This window comes from Euleptes europaea, chromosome 3 (genome assembly GCF_029931775.1).
Source record: "Euleptes europaea isolate rEulEur1 chromosome 3, rEulEur1.hap1, whole genome shotgun sequence".
NCBI lineage: Eukaryota > Metazoa > Chordata > Lepidosauria > Squamata > Sphaerodactylidae > Euleptes > Euleptes europaea.
In genome coordinates this window covers 17,556,851-17,581,069 of record NC_079314.1, presented here as the reverse complement: position 1 = coordinate 17,581,069, position 24,219 = coordinate 17,556,851, and the positions used below count along the sequence as shown (strand labels likewise).

General features: G+C 48.5%; 1 protein-coding gene across 1 annotated transcript in view; it reads right to left on the bottom strand.

Moving 5' to 3' along the window:
• Positions 1-2,420: 2,420 nt before the first annotated feature.
• KIRREL2 (kirre like nephrin family adhesion molecule 2) overlaps positions 2,421-24,219 on the bottom strand; it is a 58,784-nt gene continuing 36,985 nt past the window's right edge. The window contains exons 3-15 of the mRNA XM_056846705.1: positions 23,396-23,545; positions 20,607-20,764; positions 18,903-19,053; positions 18,577-18,682; positions 17,512-17,660; positions 16,252-16,379; positions 15,973-16,099; positions 15,751-15,851; positions 12,478-12,676; positions 9,736-9,846; positions 6,895-7,004; positions 5,372-5,581; positions 2,421-2,883 (exon numbers count right to left, since the gene is read on the bottom strand). Of these exons, the coding sequence (XP_056702683.1) occupies positions 2,440-2,883; positions 5,372-5,581; positions 6,895-7,004; positions 9,736-9,846; positions 12,478-12,676; positions 15,751-15,851; positions 15,973-16,099; positions 16,252-16,379; positions 17,512-17,660; positions 18,577-18,682; positions 18,903-19,053; positions 20,607-20,764; positions 23,396-23,545 (2,144 nt within the window). The 3' untranslated portion in view covers positions 2,421-2,439. The remainder of the gene's footprint in view (positions 2,884-5,371; positions 5,582-6,894; positions 7,005-9,735; positions 9,847-12,477; positions 12,677-15,750; positions 15,852-15,972; positions 16,100-16,251; positions 16,380-17,511; positions 17,661-18,576; positions 18,683-18,902; positions 19,054-20,606; positions 20,765-23,395; positions 23,546-24,219) is intronic.

Genomic DNA, 24,219 nt, shown 5'->3' with positions numbered 1-24,219 from the left:
TGTAAGCTGGTTTGATTCTTCTTTGAGTGGTAGAGAAAGTCGGCATATAAAAACCAACTCTTCTTCTTCTTAAATGCAAGTACTTGTCCAGCATTCAAGTTTGTGGCATGGTTCGGGTCCCAAACAGATCATCTAAGCTCCAAGCTTCCTTTTCAACAAGCAGGGTATTCATTTATACTTGCCTTCCGACATCAACTGACATCAACCCCTGCTTCAGGGGTGTCGAACATAAGGGCCAGGGGCCAGATCCGGCCCCTTGAGAGCTCTTATCCAGCCCGCGAGGCAGCCACCCACCCCCCACTCTCGATCTGGGCTGGCGAGGCATGGTCCGGCCTGGCCAAGTAACATTAATGTCCTATCTGGCCCTTGTAACAAATGAGTTCGACACCCCTGCTCTACTTCCTTGTCTGCCTACTTGAGTTCCGTTTGCCCTCTTGTAACAAATGCCCAGAGTTTATTCATACTGAGTGTTAAAGTAATCAGCGCTGGCTTTCCTTCAAGTGATAACGCCCTTTATCAACTTTTCCCAGCACGACCAGGGTGCTGCCGGCATACCGACTGTACAGAGACAGCTGTACAGATGTATCGAGTGTGGTGTAGTGGTTAAGAGCAGTGGTTTGGAGCAGTGGAGTCTGATCTGGAGAACTGGGTTTGATTCCCCACTCCTCCACTTGAGCGGTGGAGGCTGATCTGGTGAACTAGATTGGTTTCCCCACTCCTCCGCATGAAGCCCACTGGGCAGCCTTGGGCAAGTTACAGCTCTGTTAGAGCTGTCTCATACCCCACAGGGTATCTGTTGTGGGGAGGGGATGGGAAGGTGATTGTAAGCCGGTTTATATGTAAGACTCGGGGAACGATAGTAAAGCGGTTGTAAAGCTGTAGGCTTTTATTCTTCTGTTGTATTGAATCATTGTTTTAAATCTGGAACTTTTGTTAAATCTTGTGATAACTTTTGTTACACTTTTCAAAGACTGCAATAAATTTTTAATTTTTTACATAAGCCGGTTTGAGTCTCCCTTAAGTGGTAGATAAAGTCGGCATATAAAAACCAACTCTTCTTCTTCTAGATAGGTGAAAGATCAGGTGCTAGAGCTTTGTGTGGTTTGCGTGTAGCCGTGTGTTTTGTCCAGCCTGCCTCTACTACTGTATGGTTGTACAGTACGCAACCTGGAAATAAAGCGTCACTCTGTTCCTACTTTTAAAAATTAAATATAAATATTTGAGTTCTGCAATAGGCAATACATTTACAATTTCCCCTCTGGATTTTTTTTTAATATATAAAGCATGACATACTCAGGCAGGCATGATCACAGCGTGCCGCTGTGAAATCCCATTCTAAACAAAAAATGCAAACCAAAAATAATATACAGCGATTCTGGAAAGATAAGTTGATAGAACTCAAAACATTCACAGCAGGGAAATACAGTTAAGGCAAAAGGAATAACTTATGTGTGTGTGTGTTTTTTTTTAAAAGAGAGAAAGATATAAACACATCCCATCTGCTTTTGGCTTCCTGTTTCCTTCCGGGCCCCACACGGGCTTTTTAGTTGGATCGATTTTAGATTTTGTACCCTAGGAGTCCTTTCATATCTCAGCATAGCGAAGTGGCCTAAGTCGTTGAGCACTAGTGCCACCCCCTGGTCAGATGAGTTCTCTGCAGGTGAATGAAGAGCAGTTCTCCAAACGGATGTTATTTCGGTCCCTTTGCCCTGGAAAAAGGGTCTGGGTTCTATGAAATGGGAGGTGGGGGGTATAGAGTTACATTTGCATTCATTCAGAGGTGCCCCCAGAAAAGAGGGGGAGAGGGAATAATTTAACCACAGCGTCAAGCCAGGAAAAAAGGAAAATGCAAGCATTATTGCCCATGCGTAGATTTCCCAGAATCATGCGACTGCAGTAAGATCTAAAGCCACACCTTCGTGGAAGTAGATTGAAACCCCGTTGGAGAGCTAGACCGAGCGTCACATAGCCCTGTGGCTGAGGCTATTATAGCACCATATTTTCGCCAGTTTTCAACGCCCTGGCCCCCGGGCTCCTCAGATCTTCCTTGAAAGGCCAGTGCTACCCACCTGGGTTCTGCCAGGCCAAGTTATCCCAATCCACTGCAGCCCACTTCCACTTTCAGCAGAAGGTGCACCCTGGTTCGCTGCGTCCCGACACAAGGAAGGCAGCGCCGGCGTCCTCGCAGTCACAGAGAGACGGGCCGGGCTCCGACGGATGATGACCAACCGGCCCCTCGGCCATCTCGGCTGCGACTTGGCCGTTGTGGGTTGCGAAGCTGGTTGCTTTCCGCCTTCCCGAGACGGTCCGAATTGTGTCCTCAGCTCGGGTCTAGGACTCCCAGTCTGTTTGCCTGGCCCTTCAGCCAAAGCGAGCGTCCGTTCCTTTTTTTGGCGGCTTCTGAAGACTACCAGAGTGTTCGGCAGGGTCGGGCAGGAGTCATACATGGGTCTGCATGCGCTGGTGGGAAGGGCGCCCGTAGTCAGACTGCTGACACAAGGAAGTGTACGAGAAGCGGGAACAGCCCGAGGCCTTGCTGGCCTGGTCCGACGGCTCGTATCCGCTCTCTGCCTTCTCGTAGTTGCTGGGCTTGACGTAACTGGTGAAGGCCCGGCTGTAGGGGGCGGTGAGGTAGGTGCTTCCGCCGTACATGTTCTCCTGAGGGAAGAGCCGCTCGTGGGGGTCGTAGGCCGAGCGGGAGCCGGGGGTGCCCAGGGTGTAGCGGTGAGCGTATTCGTACAGCTTTGGTTGCACCGGCCCGGCCGAAGGGTACAAAGAAGAGGCCCCAAACAGAGGGCGGGGGCCTGGCGTGTATTCTGAGAAGCCGCTCCCCAAACACGGCTCTTCGTGGGCACGGACCTTGTAGTAGCCGTTAGTGGGGTCCTGCACAAAAAAAGACAATGGAAATTAAATGCTGCACCCTCTGCAGTATTAAATGGCAGATATAGAAATCTACCATATTCTGACAGATTTTGCTCATGCAATTCAAAGAAAGTTGACACATTATCTCATAAGATGATGGAATGCCCCCTCTTTAAACACCACCGAGATAAATAGATTACCCGCATATTGGCGAGAATTCCTGCCCCCATAACAAGGGACAAAATAGTCCCCTTTTTGCTGATGGATAGAGATCCGAATATAACATTGGCTGTGGCCAAATATCTCTCCATCATATTTTCCTCTAAGAAATAACTGCTCAGGACCTATGGGTCATAGCAGCAAAGAAAGAAAGGAAAGGAAATGCCGGTGAGGTGAATTCAAGGTGTGACCAAAAGGATCAAGGGGCGGGGCATTCACTTCTAGACGTCCTACGTGGTGAAGTCGCCAAAACAGAACTGAGTCGCAGAATTCTTTGCTACTAAACATGGTGACAATCATTAACTTAAGGAATTAAAAAAAACATAACAGTGCTGTACGATGAAGTCAATGAAAAAATCACAGCAGCAATGGCCAACAATACAATAATCACTACTACAAACGTGTATATGCAAAAAACTTTACCAACAATTGCCAGACAAAGACTAAAGCAAAGAGCACTAAGAATGTATCATCACTCGACGTGATACTCAAAAGAGTTCCAACATCCAGCCTCTGCCGTATATAGTCAGCTGACACGAACATATGAGTTCATAGATGAAGATTGGGAATTTGCAAAAGGGCATTCCTTGGAAAGTTTCAACCCTGGCGATCAATGGGGTGACAGATGTCGCAGCCAGGTCGCCCTCACAACAGACCAACAGACAACGATTGTACTGGTGGACATAAATCAACCCCCTCAACCCTCCGAACCCCAACTTTCCTTGGATGAGTTGATCATTGACATAGCACCTGCCTCACATGAAAATTTCCTCCCAAAAAGCTATTTAGATAATCTCCATTCCGATGACTATATTCGTTGCTCCAATTTCCAGGAAAGAATCCTAAAGCCAATCCTCCGCCTATTCTGACAGCGGACACGGTGACAACCGAAAATACTTCCACTCCAGCCCTCAATCCTTTGCTGGCAGGTCAGATGAAATTTCCTGAAAGTTCTGAACGTGTAGGTACTGTACCCTTGGAAACTGTAAACCGTTTCTCTAACCTTTTAAAGGAAAGAGTTTCAAGTGTGATTCCACAAGTGATGAAGGCACTGCGAAACAGGAAGTTACCGGAATCCTGTCTGGTCATGTTTTAGTGCTCCTTCGTTTGGACACAAACTCTTGAAACTTGGACTATATGTGGCAGAGACTGGACGTTGGAACTCCTTTGTGTATCACATCGAGTGATGTTACATTCCTAGTGCTTGGTCTCTCTTTGCTTTAGTCTTTTGTCTGTCAATTGTTGGTAAAGTTTTTTGCATATACACGTTTGTAGTAGTGATTATTTTATTGTTAGCCATTGCTGCTGTGATTTTTTTTCCTGGATAAGTTTAAGTGCCGGTGAAGGGACCCCCAGAACCATCCTTCATCCTTCAGTCCATCAACAGGCAAGACAATTTAAAATGGAACTTCCATTTTCAGAGGTAGTATACCTCCGAATACCAGGGACAAACAGGGTGTGTGTGTGTATTTATTTATTAATTATTAGATTTAAAAAAATAATAATCCTAGACTACCTCTAAGGAGCTCTGTGGTGTGTAGATGAACCACCATCTTGTTTTACTTGGAATAATATACATTTGGCATCCCCTAGGTAGAAAAGCAGCTGGGGATAGGGTACAATTTAGAACAGAAAAGGAACGAAAGGGGCGGAGGGTTAAATAACCCCCTTCCCACCTGCTGTTTCTCTGTACGAATTACTCCCTCCCAAAGCAGGTTTTCTCTAAGGGGGCAGCTACATGTCACATGCAACTGTGCAACAGAAATTTGGTGTGTGATTTTTTGAAAAGCACACCAGGGTGTGTGTGTGAGAGAGATTTTAAGCAGAGAAATAATGGCAGGGATGTAACTCTTTCTCAAGAATTACTCCCTGCACGGCTTTTCATACCACAGGGTTCGAAATAAAGATGACTGAAGTGTGTCTTTAAAACAGTGATTTCTCCAATGGGGTGCCTGCCAATGGTACCCATTTCCTTCTTCACCAAAGCATTTCCCCCCAAACCAAAGAGCCAGACTTGGTTTGTCTCCACTTCGTTGGTTGCACAAGAGAACCCAGAAAGACTTCATAGCAGGAGGTCCCTTGGCATGCAACTTCTCAACATTTTGCGATTGATCCCAATAGCCCACGGCAGGTCCCGGCCCTCCATGGCAGCCGTTTTGTGGCGATGTCCATTCCCTATTCTCGAAATTCTAAAAGCGCTCAACAAGATTGGGGGCCTCTGGTGTAAGCATTTACTTAGGCCCTGTGTAGGGCAGGCACCGCGTCACCTCCGTGTCCCGGCCGGCCTCACCTTCAGCTCCTGGCTCCCTTCGTCATCTTCCAGTATTTCGCTGTGCTCCGTATGGGATGTCGCTGGAGATTCACTGCTAGTGGCCTGGAGAGAGACGAAGGGTGAAGGGTGAGCCTGGTACAGGAGATTCCCCGGTTCCAGCTTCAGCTCTTTGGGTCCCTTTGTCGTAAGCACGGGCGACGGGGGCTTTCCCAAAGGACTGTACCATTGCTAAACACAGAAAAAAGAGGGCATGATTAGGACAGGGCCGCTTTCTGTCACAACAGCAAAACAGAACCTCCGAGTCCTGTGGCAGTATACCTCTAAATACCAGACATACAACGGGGGGAAGACTGTAGCCCCAGTGACCTACTCAGGAGCTGTGGCTCAGTGGTAGAGCATCTGCTTGGCATGCAAAAGGTCCCAGGTTCAATCCCCGGCATCTCCAGTTAAAGGGATTAAGCCAGTAGGTGATGTGAAAGACCTCCGCCTGAGACCCTGGAGAGCCGCTGCTGGTCTGAGTAGATAATACTGAGTTTGATGGTCTGATAAGGCAGCTTCATGTGTTCAAATATTAGGGGAGGGGCTATGGCTCAGTTTGTAGAGCATCTGCTCGACATGCAGTGTTGGAAATGAAGAACTCTGGCTGTCTCTTAACCTCAGACTCCAGAGGGGGACAAGACTAGTGAGTCAGAGGGATAGAGGGGACAAGACACTGGGGCATCTTTTCTCTACTGCTCTGACCTATCCCTTTGATATGTAGACTGCTACTCTTAGGGAAACTTCCTTCCTTCCTGTTTCTTCCCCACCTCCTCACACTCACTGGCACTCTTCTCCATCTTGCCACTGTGAGGGAAGGACGCATGTCCTGGATCTTCCTCCATCCTAGTTAGTTAGAATAGATAGACAACTATACTTTATCCTATCCAGAAATGGATTTCCTACAATAAATGAAGTATATTAGTTAAATAGAGTAAAGGCTCCTAGCAGTTTTTGTTCCTGGCACACAAAGAGGTTTGGATGGGCTTATCTGCGCTCAACAGCCTTTGTGCACTCTGCTAATTTAACAGGGATTTGGGCATAACAAAGCCCTCACAATCCAACATGCAGAAGGTCCCAGGTTCAATCTCCAGCATCGCCAGTTAAAGGGACTAGGCAAGTAGCTCATTCATTCATAGACCTTTATTGGCATAAAGACTAGGCAAGTAGCTGATGTGAACAGACCTCTGCCTGAGACCCTGGAGAGCCGCTGCCAATCAGAGTAGACAATACTGCCTTTAATGGACCAAGGGTCTGATTCAGTATAAGGCAGCGTTGTGTGCGGTCAAGTATGTGGATGAAACTGGATGCTGAGCTAGATGGATTTGCAGTCCTGATTCAACAGAGCTCTTACGAGAAGATTGGGACTTGGTGGTGGCGTGAGGTAGAAATGAGGACCTTTGCCGGTCAAGGGAAAGGGTACCCAGTGGAGTACTTTCATGGATGGAGTGCTCCTTGGGCTGTGGGCAGAGATCCCTGTGCTTGGAGACGTCAACTCTACTCACCATAGGCTCTTTGCTATCATCTTCCCCCTCGCTCGGCCGGCTGGGGCTGCTCTCGCTGGTCGTGATCTGCACCAGGATGTCGGCCTTGGAGAGCTGCGTTCCCCGCTTGGCTGCAGGACAGACAGACAGACGGATTGAGCCAGAGGCAGTTTACATTGTTCTCCCCTCTTCCCTTTTGTGAGGTGGGTTTAGGGGGAGAGGGTGCGCGTGACCCACGGTCACCTAGTGAGCTTCCATGGCAGAGCAGGGATTTGAAGAGAGGTCTCCCAGATCCTAGCCCAACACTCTAACCCAAGGGTCCCCAATACGGTGCCTGTGGATGCTATGGTGGCCGCAGCCAGTGTCTTTAGAAAGTAGGTGGGGCTTTTGCTCAGCAGGGCTTCTGACTGGCTGTGCAGATTTTTAAAACCGATGCTTTAACAGCAGCTCCCACCACAGCACAAGGATCTTCACTGATTGACTGAGGATAAGCTGCAGCAGCCGTTTTGTGGCTGGCTCCACTGCCTGTAGTGGCCATTTTGTGGCAGCGCCTACCACACTGTGTCAGAATTGCAAAAATGCCTGAAGGCTAGGGCTGCCAGCTCCGGGTTGGGAAATACCTGGCGTTTTTTGGGGCGGAGCCGGAGGAGGGCGGGGTTTGGGGAGGGGAGGGACTTCAATGCCGTGGAGTCCAATTGCCGAAACGGCCATTTTCTCCAGGGGAACTATTCTCTATCGGCTGGGGATCAGTTGTAATAGCGGGAGGTCTCCGGCTAGTGCCTGGAGGTTGGCAACCCTACTGAAGGCTCAAAACGTCTGGGGACCACTACGCTACACATGAACTCCTAGGAGGGAGGGCAGGATAAAAAAAATTGTACCAGGTAGACAGATATCAACGCTACACCGAAATGTGAGTAGCAATCCTCAATTTCTCCACTCCCACAGACAGGATATGTCTTGCATGCCCCAGCACTTGGGAATAACTGGGCCTTTGAATGTGGATATGAACGTATCCGAATACACTGAATACCCTCGTCTTCCCCTGAATGGCTGCTCCTAAATATCTTGATGCACGCAAGGTAGCGAGGCTCAAGTCAAATGTTGGCCCGGACCAGTCAGTTTTCTGACAGGTGGTTCTAAAAGATAGCAGGGTGGATCCAAATTGGGCTGTGGCTCAGTGGTAGAGCATGCTTGGCATGCAGAAGGTCCGAGGTTCAATCCCCACCATCTCCAGTTAAAGGGACTAGGCAGGTAGGTGATGTGAAAGACCCCTGCCTGAGACCCTGGAGAGCCGCTGCCGGTCTGAGTAGACAATACTGACTTTGATGGACCAAGGGTCTGATTCAGTATAAGGCAGCTTCACGTGTTCATGTGTTTCCCCAATGGAAGAAATGAACTTTCCTGCCTCTCCCCTCCCACTGCGGCCCACTGATCTCCATGGAATGCTGTTCTTGGGGGATAGGGGACCCCTGAGGAATGCTATGAGAGAAGGTCTGCAGCGGGAAGGGGGGGGAATCAGTGGAAAGGATCCATGTAGCCTGGATCCAACCCATCAGCTGCCCTGCTCATCCAGTGCTAAGAACAGCCATTTGCAACCGAAGTCCAAACCACCAGGTTCTCTCTCACAAACCAGGCAGCAGGGTGTAGTGGTTAAGAGTGGCAAACTCTAATCTGGAGAACCGGGTTTGATTCCCTGCTCCTCCACATCAGCGGCAAACTCTAATCTGGAGAACCGGATTAGATTCTCCACTCCTTCACGTGCAGCCTGCTGGGTGGCCCTGGGCTAGTCACAGTTCTCTCAGAACGCTCTCAGCCCCACCTACCTCACAAGGTGCCTATTGTGAGGGGGAAGGGAAGGGGATTGTAAGCCGCTTTGAGACTCCTTTTGGTAGAGAAAAGCGGGGTATAAAAACTAACTCTTCTTCTAAAACCTAAGCCCTCGTCAATTTTGCTAATGTAATATTTTTTAATAAGTAACACAGATGGGAATGACCAGAAAGGTCGAACGGTGGTTCCATAAACTGTACCTCGCCTCTGCCCCCATTCACTCTGGGTTGGCGCACAAGGCCATAGTTTAAGGTCGCAGACTATGATGGAGCCACTAAGGAGTAAACGTAAGAATGCAGGATTTGGGGGGAGTTCTATAGGGCCACAGCGAAGAACCTCAAGCAGGTCTTCATCTGGCCTTTCCTGTGGGACCACTTTCAAAACGTCAGCGCCTACAAAGTAGAGGGTGGTAGGGTTGCCAACCTCCAGGTGGGGCCCAGAGACCTCCCGGAATTGCCACTGATCTCCAGGTGACGTAGACCAGTTTCCCTGGGGAAAATGGTAGTTTTGGAGGGTGGATTCTATGGCATTAGTCCAGGGGCGTCAAACTCTTTTTGTTACGAGGGTAGGGTTGCCAACCACCAGGAAGTAGCTGGAGATCTCCTGCTATTACAACTGATCTCCAGCCGATAGAGATCAGTTCCCCTGGAGAAAATGGCCGCTTTGGCAACTGGACTCTATGGCATTGAAGTCCCTCCCCTCCTCAAACCCCGCCCTCCTCAGGCTCCACCCCAAAAACCTCCCACTGGTGGGGAAGAGGGACCTGGCAGGCCTATACGAGGGCCAGATATAACATAAACATCACTTGGTTGGGCGGGGCCATGCCTTGCCAGCCCAGATCAGGACTGGAGGGGTGGCTACCTTGGCTGGCTCGCGGGCCGGATAAAAGCTCTCAAGGGGTCAAATCCAGCCCCCGGGCCATATGTTTGACACCCCTGCGTTATTCCCAGCTGAGGTCCCGCTACTCCTTAAACCCCGCCCTACCCAGGCTCTGCCCCCACCCCCAAAGAGAGGAAGGGGTATACGAACTCTCACCTTTCCCACAGCGTTTGCGCCGGTAGCAGAGAGAGACGGTGACCACCAGAAGCAGAAGGCCAACCACGCCAGAGGAAGCCAAAACCCCCAAGATCAGAACCGACAGGACTTCTGATGGGAGAATTCCTTATTTTAATCACAGTTTTAGTCAGCAGTGTTTTACAAGAAAACAAAACAGACCCGTAACTGGCAGATCAGCACAAAAGGAAGAATAAAAGGACACCTAACACCATGAATTAAAAGAGAAAAGAGAGAGAGAAAACACCCCCCAGACAATCAATTCAAGCCCAAGTTTATGTGCGGAGGGAAAGGCAGTGTTGTATAGCAGCTAGAGTGCAGGCCCAAGATGAGGGCGATCAAGGTTCAAATCTACTCTCAGCCACAAAGCTTACTGTGTGACCTCGGGCCAGCCGGTCACTTGCTGTCTCAGCCTTGCCTACCTCACAGGGTTGTTGTGAGGATAAAAATAAGAACAACGTGTGCTGCCCTGAACTTCTTGGAAGAAAGGCAGGATTTTAAAAAAAACAGAGCGAGAGGCGACAAACCGGATTCTGTTAACACTACCAACAGCAAAAAAAGAGGGGGGGATTATAATATTGTCAGCGATCAATAAAAAGTAATACCAGGAGGGCTTACATTGGGACAGCACAAAGAGAGTTTTACTGGATACCACTTACCTGTATGTTTTTCCCCGATGGGGGTTAAAGCATCTGTGGGCATTTTCAGTGGGGGAAAAAAGTGTAAAGGGAAAGGGGTTAAGGATCCCCTCTTCTCGTGCGTTGGCTTTCATTTATTAAAACATTAAATGGCTGACTACCCCAGACGAGACGGCGAGACAGAAAATGCAACGTGCCACGGAGAAATAAAATACACAGAACCCATCCAAGACACAGACGGTCACAGCAATTGGACCGATAACCCAGATTTTAGGGTTGCCTGGAGTTCTCCCAGAATTACAGCTGAGCTCCAGGCCACAGAGATCAGTTCCCTTGGGGGAAAAGGGCTGCTTTGGAGGGTGGGGCACCATGGCGATATATCCTGCAGAGTTCCCTTGCCTCCCCAAACCCCACCCTTCAAGGAATTTCCCAACCCAGAGTTTGCAACCCTACCAGATTTGTGTGTGTGTGTGTGTGTGTGTGTGTGTGTGTGTGTTAAAGTGCCGTCAAGTCGCTTCCGACTCATGGCGACCCTATGAATCAATGTCCTCCAAAACGTCCTATCCTTAACAGCCTGGCTCAGGTCTTGCAAACTGAGGGCCATGGCTTCCTTTACAGAGTCAATCCATCTCTTGTTGGGTCCTCCTCTTTTCCTGCTGCCTTCCACTTTTCCTAGCATGATTGTCTTTTCCAGTGACTCCTGTCTTCTCATAATGTGGCCAAAGTACGACAGCCTCGGTTGAGTCATTTTAGCTTCTAGGGTCAGATTTAGGGACCCTCAAAGGCTCTCTTAAGCAGAGTCATTTCCCAACCATTCCTGAAAACAGACAGCGTTGCCACGCCACGCTTCCAGCAGACGCCTACTCCCCAGCGGCAGAGCAATGACTGAAAAGGGCCTGGAACAGACGGATGCTTTCCACCCCTCCCTAACTGAAGGTAAAGTTAGAAAAAGTGGCCAGGTGGAACTTGTGTTGGGTATATATTGGAAAGGATGCTCCTTTCGGACACGTGGTTCTCAGTTTATTTCGCCATCAAATTACAGCATCAGCCGTTGGTCATACGGCATAAAAAGACAGGGAAATGTCCCTGGAAAGAGGCAGGGGGCTATATGCAAAATGTACTTTTGCCTTAACCAAACTGTGAATGTGGATTACCTCCACGAATAACAACTTGGAACCAAACTTCCCTGTAAATCTCGGGTTTACACATTTAGGTAAACCCACCCACCAATCTTTGATTGTATTTTTTTTTTTGTGATATTGACACACAGTCCTTTTTCCAGTGAGCTCAGGAGAGCATGTGAGGGTTGAGGTCATTTTTATCCTCATAACAACCCTGTGAGGTAGGTTACACCGACAGTGAGAGAGAGCAAGCTTTGCGGCTAATCATGGACATGGACACTATGGCTGTTTAGGCATGGGTACTTTCACTCACGTTCGCCCCTGGTCTGTCTCGGTTGGAGTTATGCATGAGTTTTCCCTCCATTACAGATGACCTCGCTGCCAGCCCTCACAAATCTCGGGACTTCCTGTTCCTCTATTTACCCGATTCTTCCGTCTCCCTTAAGCTCAGCCTGGGTGAGATCTCCATGCATAAGGCAAAGTGCAGGACACGGAAGCTTGGGGGAGGGACGTTTCTCTCACCAAAAGCACTACAGCAAATTGCAAAGCAGCATGTCAAGGGGCAGGCATTAAAATGCTTCCTGCTTCGGAGTTCTTTCTGAGCGCAAGAAAGGATTTTAGAAATGAGGCTTGGGTCCTCCCCCCCATTCTTTTTAGAGAGCTGCGTTTTTGTAAATGCTTTTTTAATGCAGCGATTGGGTTTCGGGGGGGGAAGGACTTTTCTTTCGCAGTAAGAACTACAGTCAATTACAAAACAGCATTTCAAGAGTCAGGGACTCAAATGCTTCTTGATTTGAGCTTGGAGACTGCTGGTGCAGAGATTCCCAGCAGGAAAGTGTGGGTCCAGCGAGCAACGAACCTCAGGTAAAACTCCCATGCATAAACGGCCTACCTTTCTGCTCCGTATTTCAACCTAACTGGCCCCGGTATTAAGGGTGTACCTGGCAGTGAAAATGGAGCCTCACCTTGGCGGCGCAGGCTGACAGCGGCCGATCGTATGCCGAAGCGGTTCCAAGCCGTGCAATTGTAGGGGAGGGCAAAATCGGCATCGTGGGTCGGGTCAATCAGCAGGGCTGAGAGCACCCCTTGTTCCGTCACGACGGTGTCCACCGTGAAGCGATCCAGCGAGCCGGAATCCAGCACCCGTTCGCCCCACGCCCAGGCCTGCCATGAGAGGAAGGAGAGAGAGAGAGAGAAAAAAAAATCAAGGGCTGGGACAGATGGAGGATCCAGAAGCCACGGGTGCTAAGACAGAGTTGACTTGGAGCCAGCATGGGCACGATATTTGCCACACGGAGGCCGCTTTAAAAAATGCCTCCATATGGCCACTGCCGTCATGTGGCTGGATGAGAACGTGCAACAGATCCCTGTGCCAAAAGAAAAGCATTTTGCCGTGCACCTCTGCAGACCTTCTGTGGTGATCTGCGTCAGAGAGGGGAAAAATAATACCAGCCAATCTGTGTGGCCAGCAATAGCCTGAGATGGCCTTGCCACAATATCTCGAGTGTATTTAACAGATCAACCTCTGAGTTTTATGAAAAATTGAAGATATTCCTTGATTATATAGCTGTTAACTGATAAAAATAACAGAATGTAAGAATTTAGGTAAGAAATCTAAGAAGAAGAAGAAGAGTTGGTTTTTATATGCCGACTTTCTCTACCACTTAAGGGAGACTCAAACTGGCTTACAATCACCTTCCCTTCCCCTTCCCACAACAGACATCCTGTGGAGTAGTTGGGTCTGAGAGAGCTCTAACAGAGCTGTAACTTGCCCAAGGTCACCCAGCTGGCTCTGTGTGTAGGAGTGGGGAAACCAACCCGGTTCACCAGATTAGCGTCTGCAGCTCTTGTGGAGGAGCGTGGAATCAAACCCGGTTCTCCAGATCAGAGTCCACCGCTCCAAACCACAGCTCTTAATCACTACACCACGCTGGCTCTCTATTGTATTGTAACATCTATTGTAAGATATGAAAATATCATAATTCAAAGAAGGTACAATCAAATTGAAATTACAGAGTAAGTTCCAGTATAATGTAAGAAACTAATGTGTACGTTTGTTTGTATGTTTTGTTTTATTCATTTTAAAAATTAAAAAATATATATATTTCAAGTGCACCACCATGTAGATCCGTTTTAAAGCCCACTAACAATCAGGCCGGCCAAGACATTACCCTGGCTTTGCTACATCCTGCGAATGCTTTCCAGTAGCATTATGAATGCAATTCCAGTTTTGTGTGCTGCTCGGAAACCTTTGAGCTTGGAGCAGGCAAAACGCCATTTCCAGGGTTTCTTGACACAGAACATCACATACCCCCTACCAGAAAAACATTTCCCCATACCGACGTGATAGACTCCAGCTGGCTTGCACATGAAAAGGAACAAAGGAACAGAATGCGGCGGACCGCTTCAGATTACAGGTGGGGGAATCGCATTCTTTAATCCTCTGCTATCGGTGGGGGGGGGAATCTCTCTGCAAGAGGATATCTAGTATATCAAGGAGTAGGGTGGGAAGGGTTTAGTTTCTCTTTTCCAAGTAAAAAAATACATATATGCTAAAGCCCTTTGGAATTTTGTAAAAGAAACAGCTTCAATGTATGCGGTGTCAGAGAACTGGAAGACTTGATTTCCGACATAGCAAAAAAATGCAGAAATAGATTACAGCTTGCCTCAAGACTGAAAACAGTATACAATCCTATGCCACTGGAAGACAGCTCCTTTGAAAACTACTCTCTGTTCCAAAACATCCTGTTTATTACATCCTATTACAGTGGAAACTGCTGTCAAGTCACAGCCGACTTATGGCGACCCCTTTTGGGGTTTTCATGGCAAGAGCCTAGCAGAGGTGGTTTGCCAGTGCCTTCCTCTGCACAGCAACCCTGGACTTCCTTGATGGTCTCCCATCCAAACACTAACCAGGGCTGACCCTGCTTAGCTTCTGAGATCTGACAAGGTTGTAGGGCTGTTAAAAAAAAAAATTCAGGAAAATTTGGGTTCGGGTTTAATTGGCCTTCCCACCCCGCCGGGAAAATCCGAATGCCAAATTCCCCTATATTGGTAAAGGTGGGAATTCGGCTTTAAATTCAGGATTTCCAAAAAATCCGACCATTTAAACCCATTAAACCCATTTTGCGGCTTTCCACGGCTCCTGGGGGCCATTTTTGCAGGTAGAGGTCCCAAATTTTCAGGGTACCTTGAAAAGACTCTACATTGTATCTCTATGGAGGCATGGGGAGAACTTTGCAAAGATACATTGCAAAGATCACACTAAAGATTCTGAACACAGCCACTTTGCCAATGCATTTCCAAGGAGGAGGATGGGGGTGACCCTTTCCAGACCCCATAACTCCGGATCCCCTGACCCAATCTTTACCAAATTTGGGGGTTCTTGCAAGGAGAGTCCCTTCAGGCTCCCATGAAAATTTGGGACCTCTACCTGCACAAATGTTCCCACAGGAGCCGCGGAAAGATGTTCCTGATAAAGCCGAATTTTCAGGAATGGCAAATTTGGCTTTGCCAACCTCCCAGATTTTTGCTGATTCGGTAAACCTGAACTAGAAATTTACTGAAATGGCATTTATTCGCTATTTTTTTTGTTCGGTTTTTACCAAATCAACAGCCCTACAAGGTTGGACTAGTCTGGACGATCCCGAAGAAGAAAAAGAAGGTGGTTTTTATATGCCGACTACCTTTTTAAAAGGAGAATCAAACCTGTTTAAAATCTCCTTCCCTTCCTCTCCCCACAACAGACACCTTGTGAGGTAGGTGGGGCTGAGAGAGCTCAGAGAGACCTGTGTCTAGCTCAAGGTCACCCAGCAGGCTTCATATGGAGGAGAGGGGAATCAAACCCGGTTCTCCAGATTAGAGTCCACCTCGCTTAACCACTACACCACACTGGCTCTTATTATGCCATGTCCAAAAAAACACAACTTTTTCCTCTTTGTTTTCATTCCCCCATCTCATTCTAATTTTCCTTAAAAAACAACAACAGAATTTCTCAAACGTTTTTTACTTACCCATGAAAAATACACGATAGAAAAGTTTTTTAAAACGTACACGAGTTCCAAAGGCAGATATGCAACATCCTCTAAGCTTTTATAACACTGAATCTCAGGGGCTAGAAACTTGAGGTTGCGGCTTCCTCAATGCAAACATTTCCGGAATGCTGCCCTCGGGTCTAATGTGTGGACTCGCATAATTCGCACAAGGGGACAGACAGACAAGCCGGCAGAAACACTTACAATCCTGTCGGGGGGCGGGATGCTCCCCACCAAGCACTCCAGCCGAGCTTTGGTGCCCACCGCCGTCTGCTGGCTTGGTTCCGCGCTGATGACGGGCGGGCCTGAAACGAGAGCACGGTCAGGGGGCTGCGGCGGCCACTGCCCCCTTTTCACCACACCCCCTTTGGGAGGTCGCTGTGGCCTGCCAAGCCACTCGATCCAAACACAACCCCGGCCCCTTACCGTTCACTGCAAGCGTCACTTCCTTCTCTGCAACCCCGATGCGTGGCACGATAGCTTTGCACACATAGATGCCGGCATCCTCTTGCGTCACCGCCTTCAGGTGTAGGGTGTTCCCGTTGCTTAGCACCTGCCAATATGATAGGGTCTGGATAGGGCTCTCTGATGACCACAGGGGTCACCCTTGCATTGAGAAGGGGCGGGGGGTGGACCTTCTAGATTTCCCAGTGAATGCAGGAGGCAGGGTACGGGGCACATAAACTCCCAATGTTGGTTTCTTACCACGCTAGATCCCTTCTTGGTCCAGGCCAAGGTGAGAGGTGGATTCCCGGACCACGTGCAAGTGAATGAGGCATCTGAGCCCACATCGACAGTCAAGGGTTTGGGCTGAGATATAAGACGGGGTCCAACTGCGGAGAGAGAAACGGGGAGGGGGTAGAACAGAACGGTGGTTAGGACCTAAGGCTGTGAGCCAGGAAGCTCCTTGTGCAATTCTTATCCCTAGGTTGGGTGGAAAAATATATTACATACATACACCTTTCTTGGCATGATAACAGCATTATAGCATGCATTATGGCAGCATTATAGCATGCAATCGCCATAGAGGAAATCATATTCTATCATGAACTGTCCATCTGCTAAATCAGTGCATAAATAAAATTGCGGAGTCTCTCCTCATATCACAGCAGATAATGCCATCCAGACCCTTTAGTGTCAAATAAACTGGTGCATATTTATGGTCACAGTTCTTATCCTATACTGCCATTCTCTCTCTCTCTCTTTATCATAGAAATATATTTATTTTAAAGCACTGATATCTATATAAAAACATTAAAATATTGTATTAAGTTATGTTATTATAAGTGATGTTATTAAACCACTGATGGCCAGGGGGACAAAACGGGTTTGGACTGTGGTTTTAATTTATCAACCTGTATTAGTTGCCATTGTGCTTTCTTTTAATATAATATTAAGCTTGTACCTTCTGTCCTTAACTGTCTTGGGGTCAGATCCTATGGATTTGTTCCACTAAGGGTGGCACCTTCCTTTGGCACAAAGTGTTTTCCCTGATGCAAGATGTACTTCCAGCGTGGTGTAGTGGTTAAGAACAGTGGTTAAGAGCGGCGGACTCTAATCTGGAGAACCAGGTTTGATTTTCCGACTCCTACACATGAAGCCAGATGGGTGACCTTGGGCTAGTCACAGATCTCTCTGAACTCTCTCAGTCCCACCTACCTCACAGGGTGTCTGTTATGGGGAGGGGAAGGGAAGGTGATTGTAAGCCGGTTTGATTCTTCCTTAAGAGGTAGAGAAAATCGGCATATAAAAAACCAAATCTTCTTCTTAATGGAAGAGCCTCTTGTGTTGGGGAAATGCCCTACTATTAATGGAACAGACCCATAGCATACAACCTTTGGTCTGCTGTCCATGGTCCTGACCTTGCCAACGGTATGGTCATAACCCTTTATATCCCCTGCCGGCCTCCACCTTTCCATAAAGTCCCCAACCTATCTTGGGATCCCAATCAGCTTCCTCACTCACAATGCACATCCACCAGTGTGCTGACATTGGTGCTTCCCACAGCATTTGACACCTCGCATGACACGGGTTCAGTGAAGAAGGACTGGTCGACCGTCGCCTCGTAGCTGTCTCCATTGGCTTCGGGAACAGGCACGCCACCTTTCGCCCACCTGTGGATACAGGCACAACCTTAGAAAATCCTGACTTAAGGCCCCTTGGGGAAAGGGGTGGGGGAGGGGGGAGAACAACCGCCCCTGCAGAAGAAGCAACCAAAAAAGTGCAACCCAAATTATCAAGGGACTAGAGCAACTGCCCTATGAGAAGCGGTTAAAACACTCAAAGCTGTTTAGCTTGGAAAGAAGGCAGTTAAGGGGAGACATGATAGAGGTCTATAAAATTATGCATGGTATGGAGAGAGTGGGCAGGGAGAAGCTTTTCTCCCTCTCTCATAATACTAGAATGCAGGGCTATCTGCTGTAGCTGAAGGGTGAGAGATTCAAAATGGATAAAAGGAAGTATTTCTTCACATGACGCATAGTTAAATTGTGGGACTCCCTGTCCCAGGATGTGGTGATGGCTGCCAACTTGAAGGGCTTTAAGAGGGGAGTGGACATGTTCATGGAGGAGAGGGCTATCCATGGCTATTAGTCATGATGCAGATCTATTCTCTTCAGGATCAGAGGAGCATGCCCATTATATTAGGTCCTGTGGAACACAGGAAGGACAATGCTGCTGCAGTTTTCTTGTTTGTGGGCTTCTTAGAGGCACCTGGTTGGCCACTGTGTATCAGGGGAGCATGCCTATTATATTAGGTGCTGTGGAACACAGGCAGGATAATGCTGCTGCAGTCGTCTTGTTTATGGGCTTCCTAGAGGCACCTGGTTGGCCGCTGTGTGAACAGACTGCTGATGGGCCTTGGTCTGAACCAGCATAGCCGTTCTTATGTAAGGACAAAACCCAAGATTTGACCCTGCGTTCCCAACCGGTGAGCATGCAATCTCCCCAAACCTCCCATAGAGGGCGTCAGAGCTACTTCTTTGCTGCAGCCGGGTCTCGGGTGAGCAGGATCCCTGTTCTAACCCTTACCTGTAGCCTGTCACCTCGGGGTTGGAGGTGGCCATGCAGAGGAAGCTGACCTTGCCACCTTCAGGGACGGTGTGCGGCTGGACCGACAGCGTGACGACAGGCGGGTCTGCAGGAAGAGGAGGCAGGCGGCTGAAACCCTAAACATTCCTCTGCCTCGATAACAGGGTGCCCAGGCCGCAATTTCCAAAAGCCGAGGCGTCATGGTTTGCCAAGACTAGCCCCGCCTGTGGCTCCAGCACCCCTTAAAGAGCTCCGCCCCAGAGCAGGTTGGGGAATGCACCGCCAATAGTGTTGTCCCCGCTGGGTCCCCGTCTGCTCAGACTCACACTGGACGTTGAGGGTGACCGTCGTCTGCTTGCCCGCGGGGGCTGCGGGATTGCTGACCCGGCAGGTGAAGGCGCTCCCCTTATCCCTGCTGCTGGGGGTCAGGAGGAGGGTGCTGACTGCCACCTCCCGTTTGCCGTCCTCCATCAGCGCCTGCGGGAGAGAAAAGGGAACTGGCATGGGTCACCTGAGCCCTGTGGCCCCAATGCCATCTCCGATCCACAGTCACACAACCAGTATGGTGCAGTGGTTCAAGAAGAAGAAAGAAGAAGAGTTGGCACACACTGACATAATTGAGAAGCACACAACATGGGAAAAGACAGACGAAGAAGGAGGAGGAGGAGGAGGAGGAGGAGAAGAGGAAAGAGAAGAGGAAGAAGAAGGAGGAGGAGGAGGAGAAGAAGAGGAAAGAGAAGAGGAAGAAGGAGGAGGAGGAGGAGGAGGGTTGGTTTTTATCTGCCGACTTTCTCTACCACTTAAGGGAGACTCAAACCGACTTACAATCACCTTCCCTTCCCCTCCCCACAACAGACACCCTGCGAGGTAGGTGAGACTGAGAGGGCTCTAAGGCAGCTGTGACTAGCCCAAGGTCACCCAACTGGCTTCATGTGGAGGAATGGGGACTCAAACCTGGTTCTCCAGATTAAAGTTCACAGCTCCAAACCACCGCTCTTAACCACTACACCCCGCTGGCTTTGGTGGCCCCTTCATGTGGCAGGTGAGGATCTGGGAGGCTCAGCTTTAAACCGCCACCCTGCCATGGAACCCCACTGGGTGACCTTGGGCCAGGCACACCCTCTCAGCCTAACCTACCACACAGGGTTGTTGTGAGGATACAATGGAGGAGATGATAATTATGTAAGCCCCCCTGGGTCCCCATTGGGGAAAAAGGTGTGGGATAAATGAAGTAAATAAATAAATACTAGTCGGTCGTGTCAAAAATTATTTTATTTACAATGTTTATGTGCCACCTCTCCACACACCGGCTTGAGGTAGTTCATGACGTAAAAATGCAATTATGAAAAAAGTAAGAATTATCAATATTAAAAACAAACCAGGGGCAAAAAAACTCTTAAAACGGAGGCCATAGAATAAGAGAGACACCATGGTGCAGTATTTAAGAGCGGTGGACTCAAATCTGGAGAACCAGGTTTGATTTCCCGCTCCTCCACATGAAGCCAGCTGGGTGACCTTGGGCTAGTCACAGTTCTCCTAGAGCTCTCTCAGCCTCACCCACCTCATAAGGTGTCTGTAGCGGAGAGAGGAAGGGAAGGAGATTGTAAGCCGGTTTGGTTCTCCTTAAAAAGGTAGAGAAAATCGGCATATAAAAACCAACTCTTCTTCCTCGGGTGAAAAGTGGAGCTTAAAAGGTTGAAACCCCTCAGTAAAAAGAAATCTTTGGCCCGGTGCCTAAAGGACAGCCAAGCGGGTCCCAAAGGGGAGCGCTTTCGAGAGAGACAAGGTGCCACCACGGAAAAAGCCCTGCCTCTGGTTGCCATTTACCTCACCTCTGTAGGTGGGGCCAAAGATAGTGGGAATTAGAAGATTTTCAGTGGGGGTGCTGAACAGTATGGGAGGAAGCAGTGGTAAAGCGCCGTACTGAGCTCCTCAGATTGGTTTTGGAACGTCCATATCTAGAGGAAGACCCTCGAGACGTCCGTCCATGCAGCTTGCTTCACTCTCGCCGCCCCGCAACGCAGCCTCACCTTGGAATAAACCGCAGAATCCTGCCGCTGCCCGTCGCGGTACCAGCTGATCTCGGCTGCAGGCTTGGCCCCCGCCGCCCGGCAGGACAGGTTGTAGGGGACGTTGGAGATCACGTGCACGATGGGGCCGTTTTGGATCTCCGGATCGTTGGGAGGGACTGGAAGGGGGAGGGGAAGAGAAAGGAGGTCAGCCGCGGCGACGCTCGGGGAGGGGACACCCCCCCCCCATTGCCGCACGCGTAAAGCCTTCTGGAAGCGCAAGCTCCTTTGGAATCACGTCCCGGCTGGAGCGAAACAGAAGGGGAATGCTTAATCCAAGCCAGGGCTCTCTTCCAGATCTACTGAAGAGGGGATCATTAAAGCATTTAATCATTTGCGACAGAACGGAGCTTGCCAGCGCTTTCCCCCAGAGAGCACCACCATCGCAGGGATCCGAGCACTTCTCTCTCGATACATCAGAGGCAGGAGAATCCCATAAAACTGGGGGAAGTAATCGGGGTGTGTACGTATGTGTGAGGAGGACTCAGTCCAACACTCCTCCAACACCCAGAAGAAAAGCCTCCAGACCCAGCACGCAGCTTTTCATCTTGCCCTGCAACAGCGGTAGAGCATCTGCACGGCAGGCAGAAGGTCCCAGGTTCAACCCACAGCATCGCTAGCTGGCCACAGGAGAAATGGAAGATCTCTGCCTGGGAACCTGGAGAGCCGCTGCCTGTCAGAGTAGACGAGGCTGACCTTGACAGAGCAATCGTCTGTCTCAGTAGGAAGCAGCGTCATGGGGACAGGCTGTCAAAGCGACCCGGCCATCCGTTTACATTCAGCGTTAGTAGTTGCAGAGCAGGCCAAAGAAAGCTGTTCTTCCCACAACTCTTAATTAACCTGTGGAACTCATTGCTGCAGGATGTGCAACTCTGCTAACTTCCATGGCTTCCAAAGATAAGTCAAGTTAATGGAGGATTATCTATTAATGGCGGTTATCTATGACAGTTTAATGAAAGTACAGAAGGGCCAGTGTACCTATGAATCTCCCGTTGGCCTGGGCAACAACAGGGACAGGCTTTGGCTTCTGAGACCCTGTTTATGGGCCTTTCAGATGAAGGGGGCATCTGTTTGGCCCCCGAGGGAAACAGAATGCTCCTGTGACGCCCTACTGCTTATATTTTACGGATTATTTCATTTTACTTCATTTACACCCTGCCTTTCTTCCCAAAGGGGACCCAAAGCAGCTTACATCCTTGTCCTCTCCTCCCTTTTATCCTCACAACAAGCCTGTGAGGTAGGTTAGGCTGAAAGCTGGTCCCAGGTCACCCAGTGATCTTCCATGGCTGAGTGCGGATTCGAACCTGGGTATCCCAGATCCTTGTCCGACACTCTAACCCAGGGGTGTCAAACATAAGGCCTGGGTGTGTGTGTGGACCCAGCCCCTTGAAGGCTCTTATCCAGCCCGCAAGGCAGCCACCTCCCCCAGTCCCAAGGTGTCAATTATCAGAGACTGATAAATTAAAGAAATACTGTAAGACTGTTATTGCGTTGAGCATGTTTGTATTTTAAGTAAAAAAAAATATCATTAATTGGCTCTGCCTGTATCTTCTATTAAGTTTGTATCTCCAGTGTGTGTGTGTGTTAAGTGCCGTCAAGTCGTTTCCGACTCATGGCGACCCTATGAATGAAAGTCCTCCAAAGTGTCCTATCTTTAACAGCCTTGCTCATATCTTGCAAATTGAGGGCCGTGGCTTGCTTTATAGAGTCAGTATCTCCAGTACCTAGCATTAAATGTTACGGTACACATGGCCCGGCCCGACCAAGTGACGTTTATGTCATATCCACTTCTCGTAACAAATGAGTTCGACACCCTTCCTCTAACCACTTCACCTGACTGGCTGTCCACTATATTAGACTGCCTCTCTGGTTTATATTATTTTTAACATATTAATAATGTTAATATTATTATAAAGTAATATATTAGTACGTTCAGGACGGAATCCCAGAGTCTCGTCTCAGAACCAGAACCAAACGTGTCCTCAGGTTTGGATTTTTCTTCTTTGGGAAACCCTCCTTAGGTTTCAGACACGGAAATTTTACAAAGTTCTGAGACCCAGGCCCACCCATGAATGCGCTGAGTACTACATAGAGGGCAATTTCACATCAGGGGAACATGACAGAAGTGAGCCGTGCGACAGATGCCATGGAGAAAACTCCCGTCGCCAAAATAGTTTTGGCGAGGAAATGGAAACAACTACTTCTCCCGGATATAGAAGAATGGAAAGATAAACTGATGGAATATGCTACCGTGGCGAAAATGACCAACATGATAAATACAAGCAACGATACAAACTACAAGAAGTTTTATGAAAAGTGGAAATTATTTTATAAATATGTCGACGTTTAATACTAACAGAAAACAGAATAAGAAAGTAGAGGTCGATTAATAGTAATGATATCGAATTTATATTCAAACTAATTTCTATGTCTAGATAATGAATGAATGAACGCAGAGATATAAATACGGAGAAATAACTTTGACGATAGAGATGTAGTGGAGATATTCGACGTGTTGAATAATTTAACAAGGTGATCGCCTTCAGATTATATGTTAGTCTAAACATTCTTTATTTATTTAATAATTAGAACAAATATCTGATTATAATGCAGAAAAGCAGGGCAATGTAGTCTGATTGACCTATATTTGTATGTTGGATATTTTTATTTTTACCTTATCCCTCTTTCCTTCTGTACCTTTCTTTATAAAACAATAAAATATTTTTTTAAAAAGAGAAAAGAAAACTCACTCAGGACGGTGAGCTTTGCACGCTGGGACCTCAACGCCGCTTGCGTGGCCTGGCATTCGTAGACCGCGTCGTCGTCCAACTCGGCGTAATCGATGCGCAGATTATGCTGCCCGGCAGAAGCATCTCCAACAATGGAGTACCGGGACCAGCCTGCAGCAAAGAGGGCATGCGGGACGGGATTAGTTCGCGGGACCCAGAACGGAGAAATGCGCACAGCGCCCTGCCCCAATTATTTATCAACTCGAAACGTTTATGCCGGTTCTGCGAGGCGGTTCACAGAATAAAGCGAGGCGAAATGAACGACTGAAAATAACATCCATCGGAAAGCGGCTAATGAAGCCCCCCTCCCCCCGGAGCATAAAAGCACACACAAGGGGAAAAAACCTGCCCTAAACTATCCTTGTAACAGGCCAGGGGGAAAATTTAAAAGATCAAACTCCCGATTGAAATGCCAATAGCTTGGACAATGACTACAGCTGTTTCTATGTGGAGCGGTGGAGTCTGATCTGGAGATTTGGGTTTGATTCCCCACTCCTCCACATGAGCGGCGCAAGCTAATCTGGTGAACTGGATTTTACCCCCCCACTCCTCCACATGAAGCCAGCTGGGTGACCTTGGGCTAGTCACAGTCTCTCAGCCCCACCTACCTCACAGGGTGTCCGTTGTAGGGAGGGGAAGGGAAGGTGATTGTAAGCCGGTTTGATTCTCCCTTAAGTGGCAGAGAAAGTCGGCATATAAAAACCAACTCTTCTTCTTCTATACAGAATCTCGCAATGATCTATTAAGCCCCCTGTTGACTGATAGACAGAATGTCCTAGATTCTT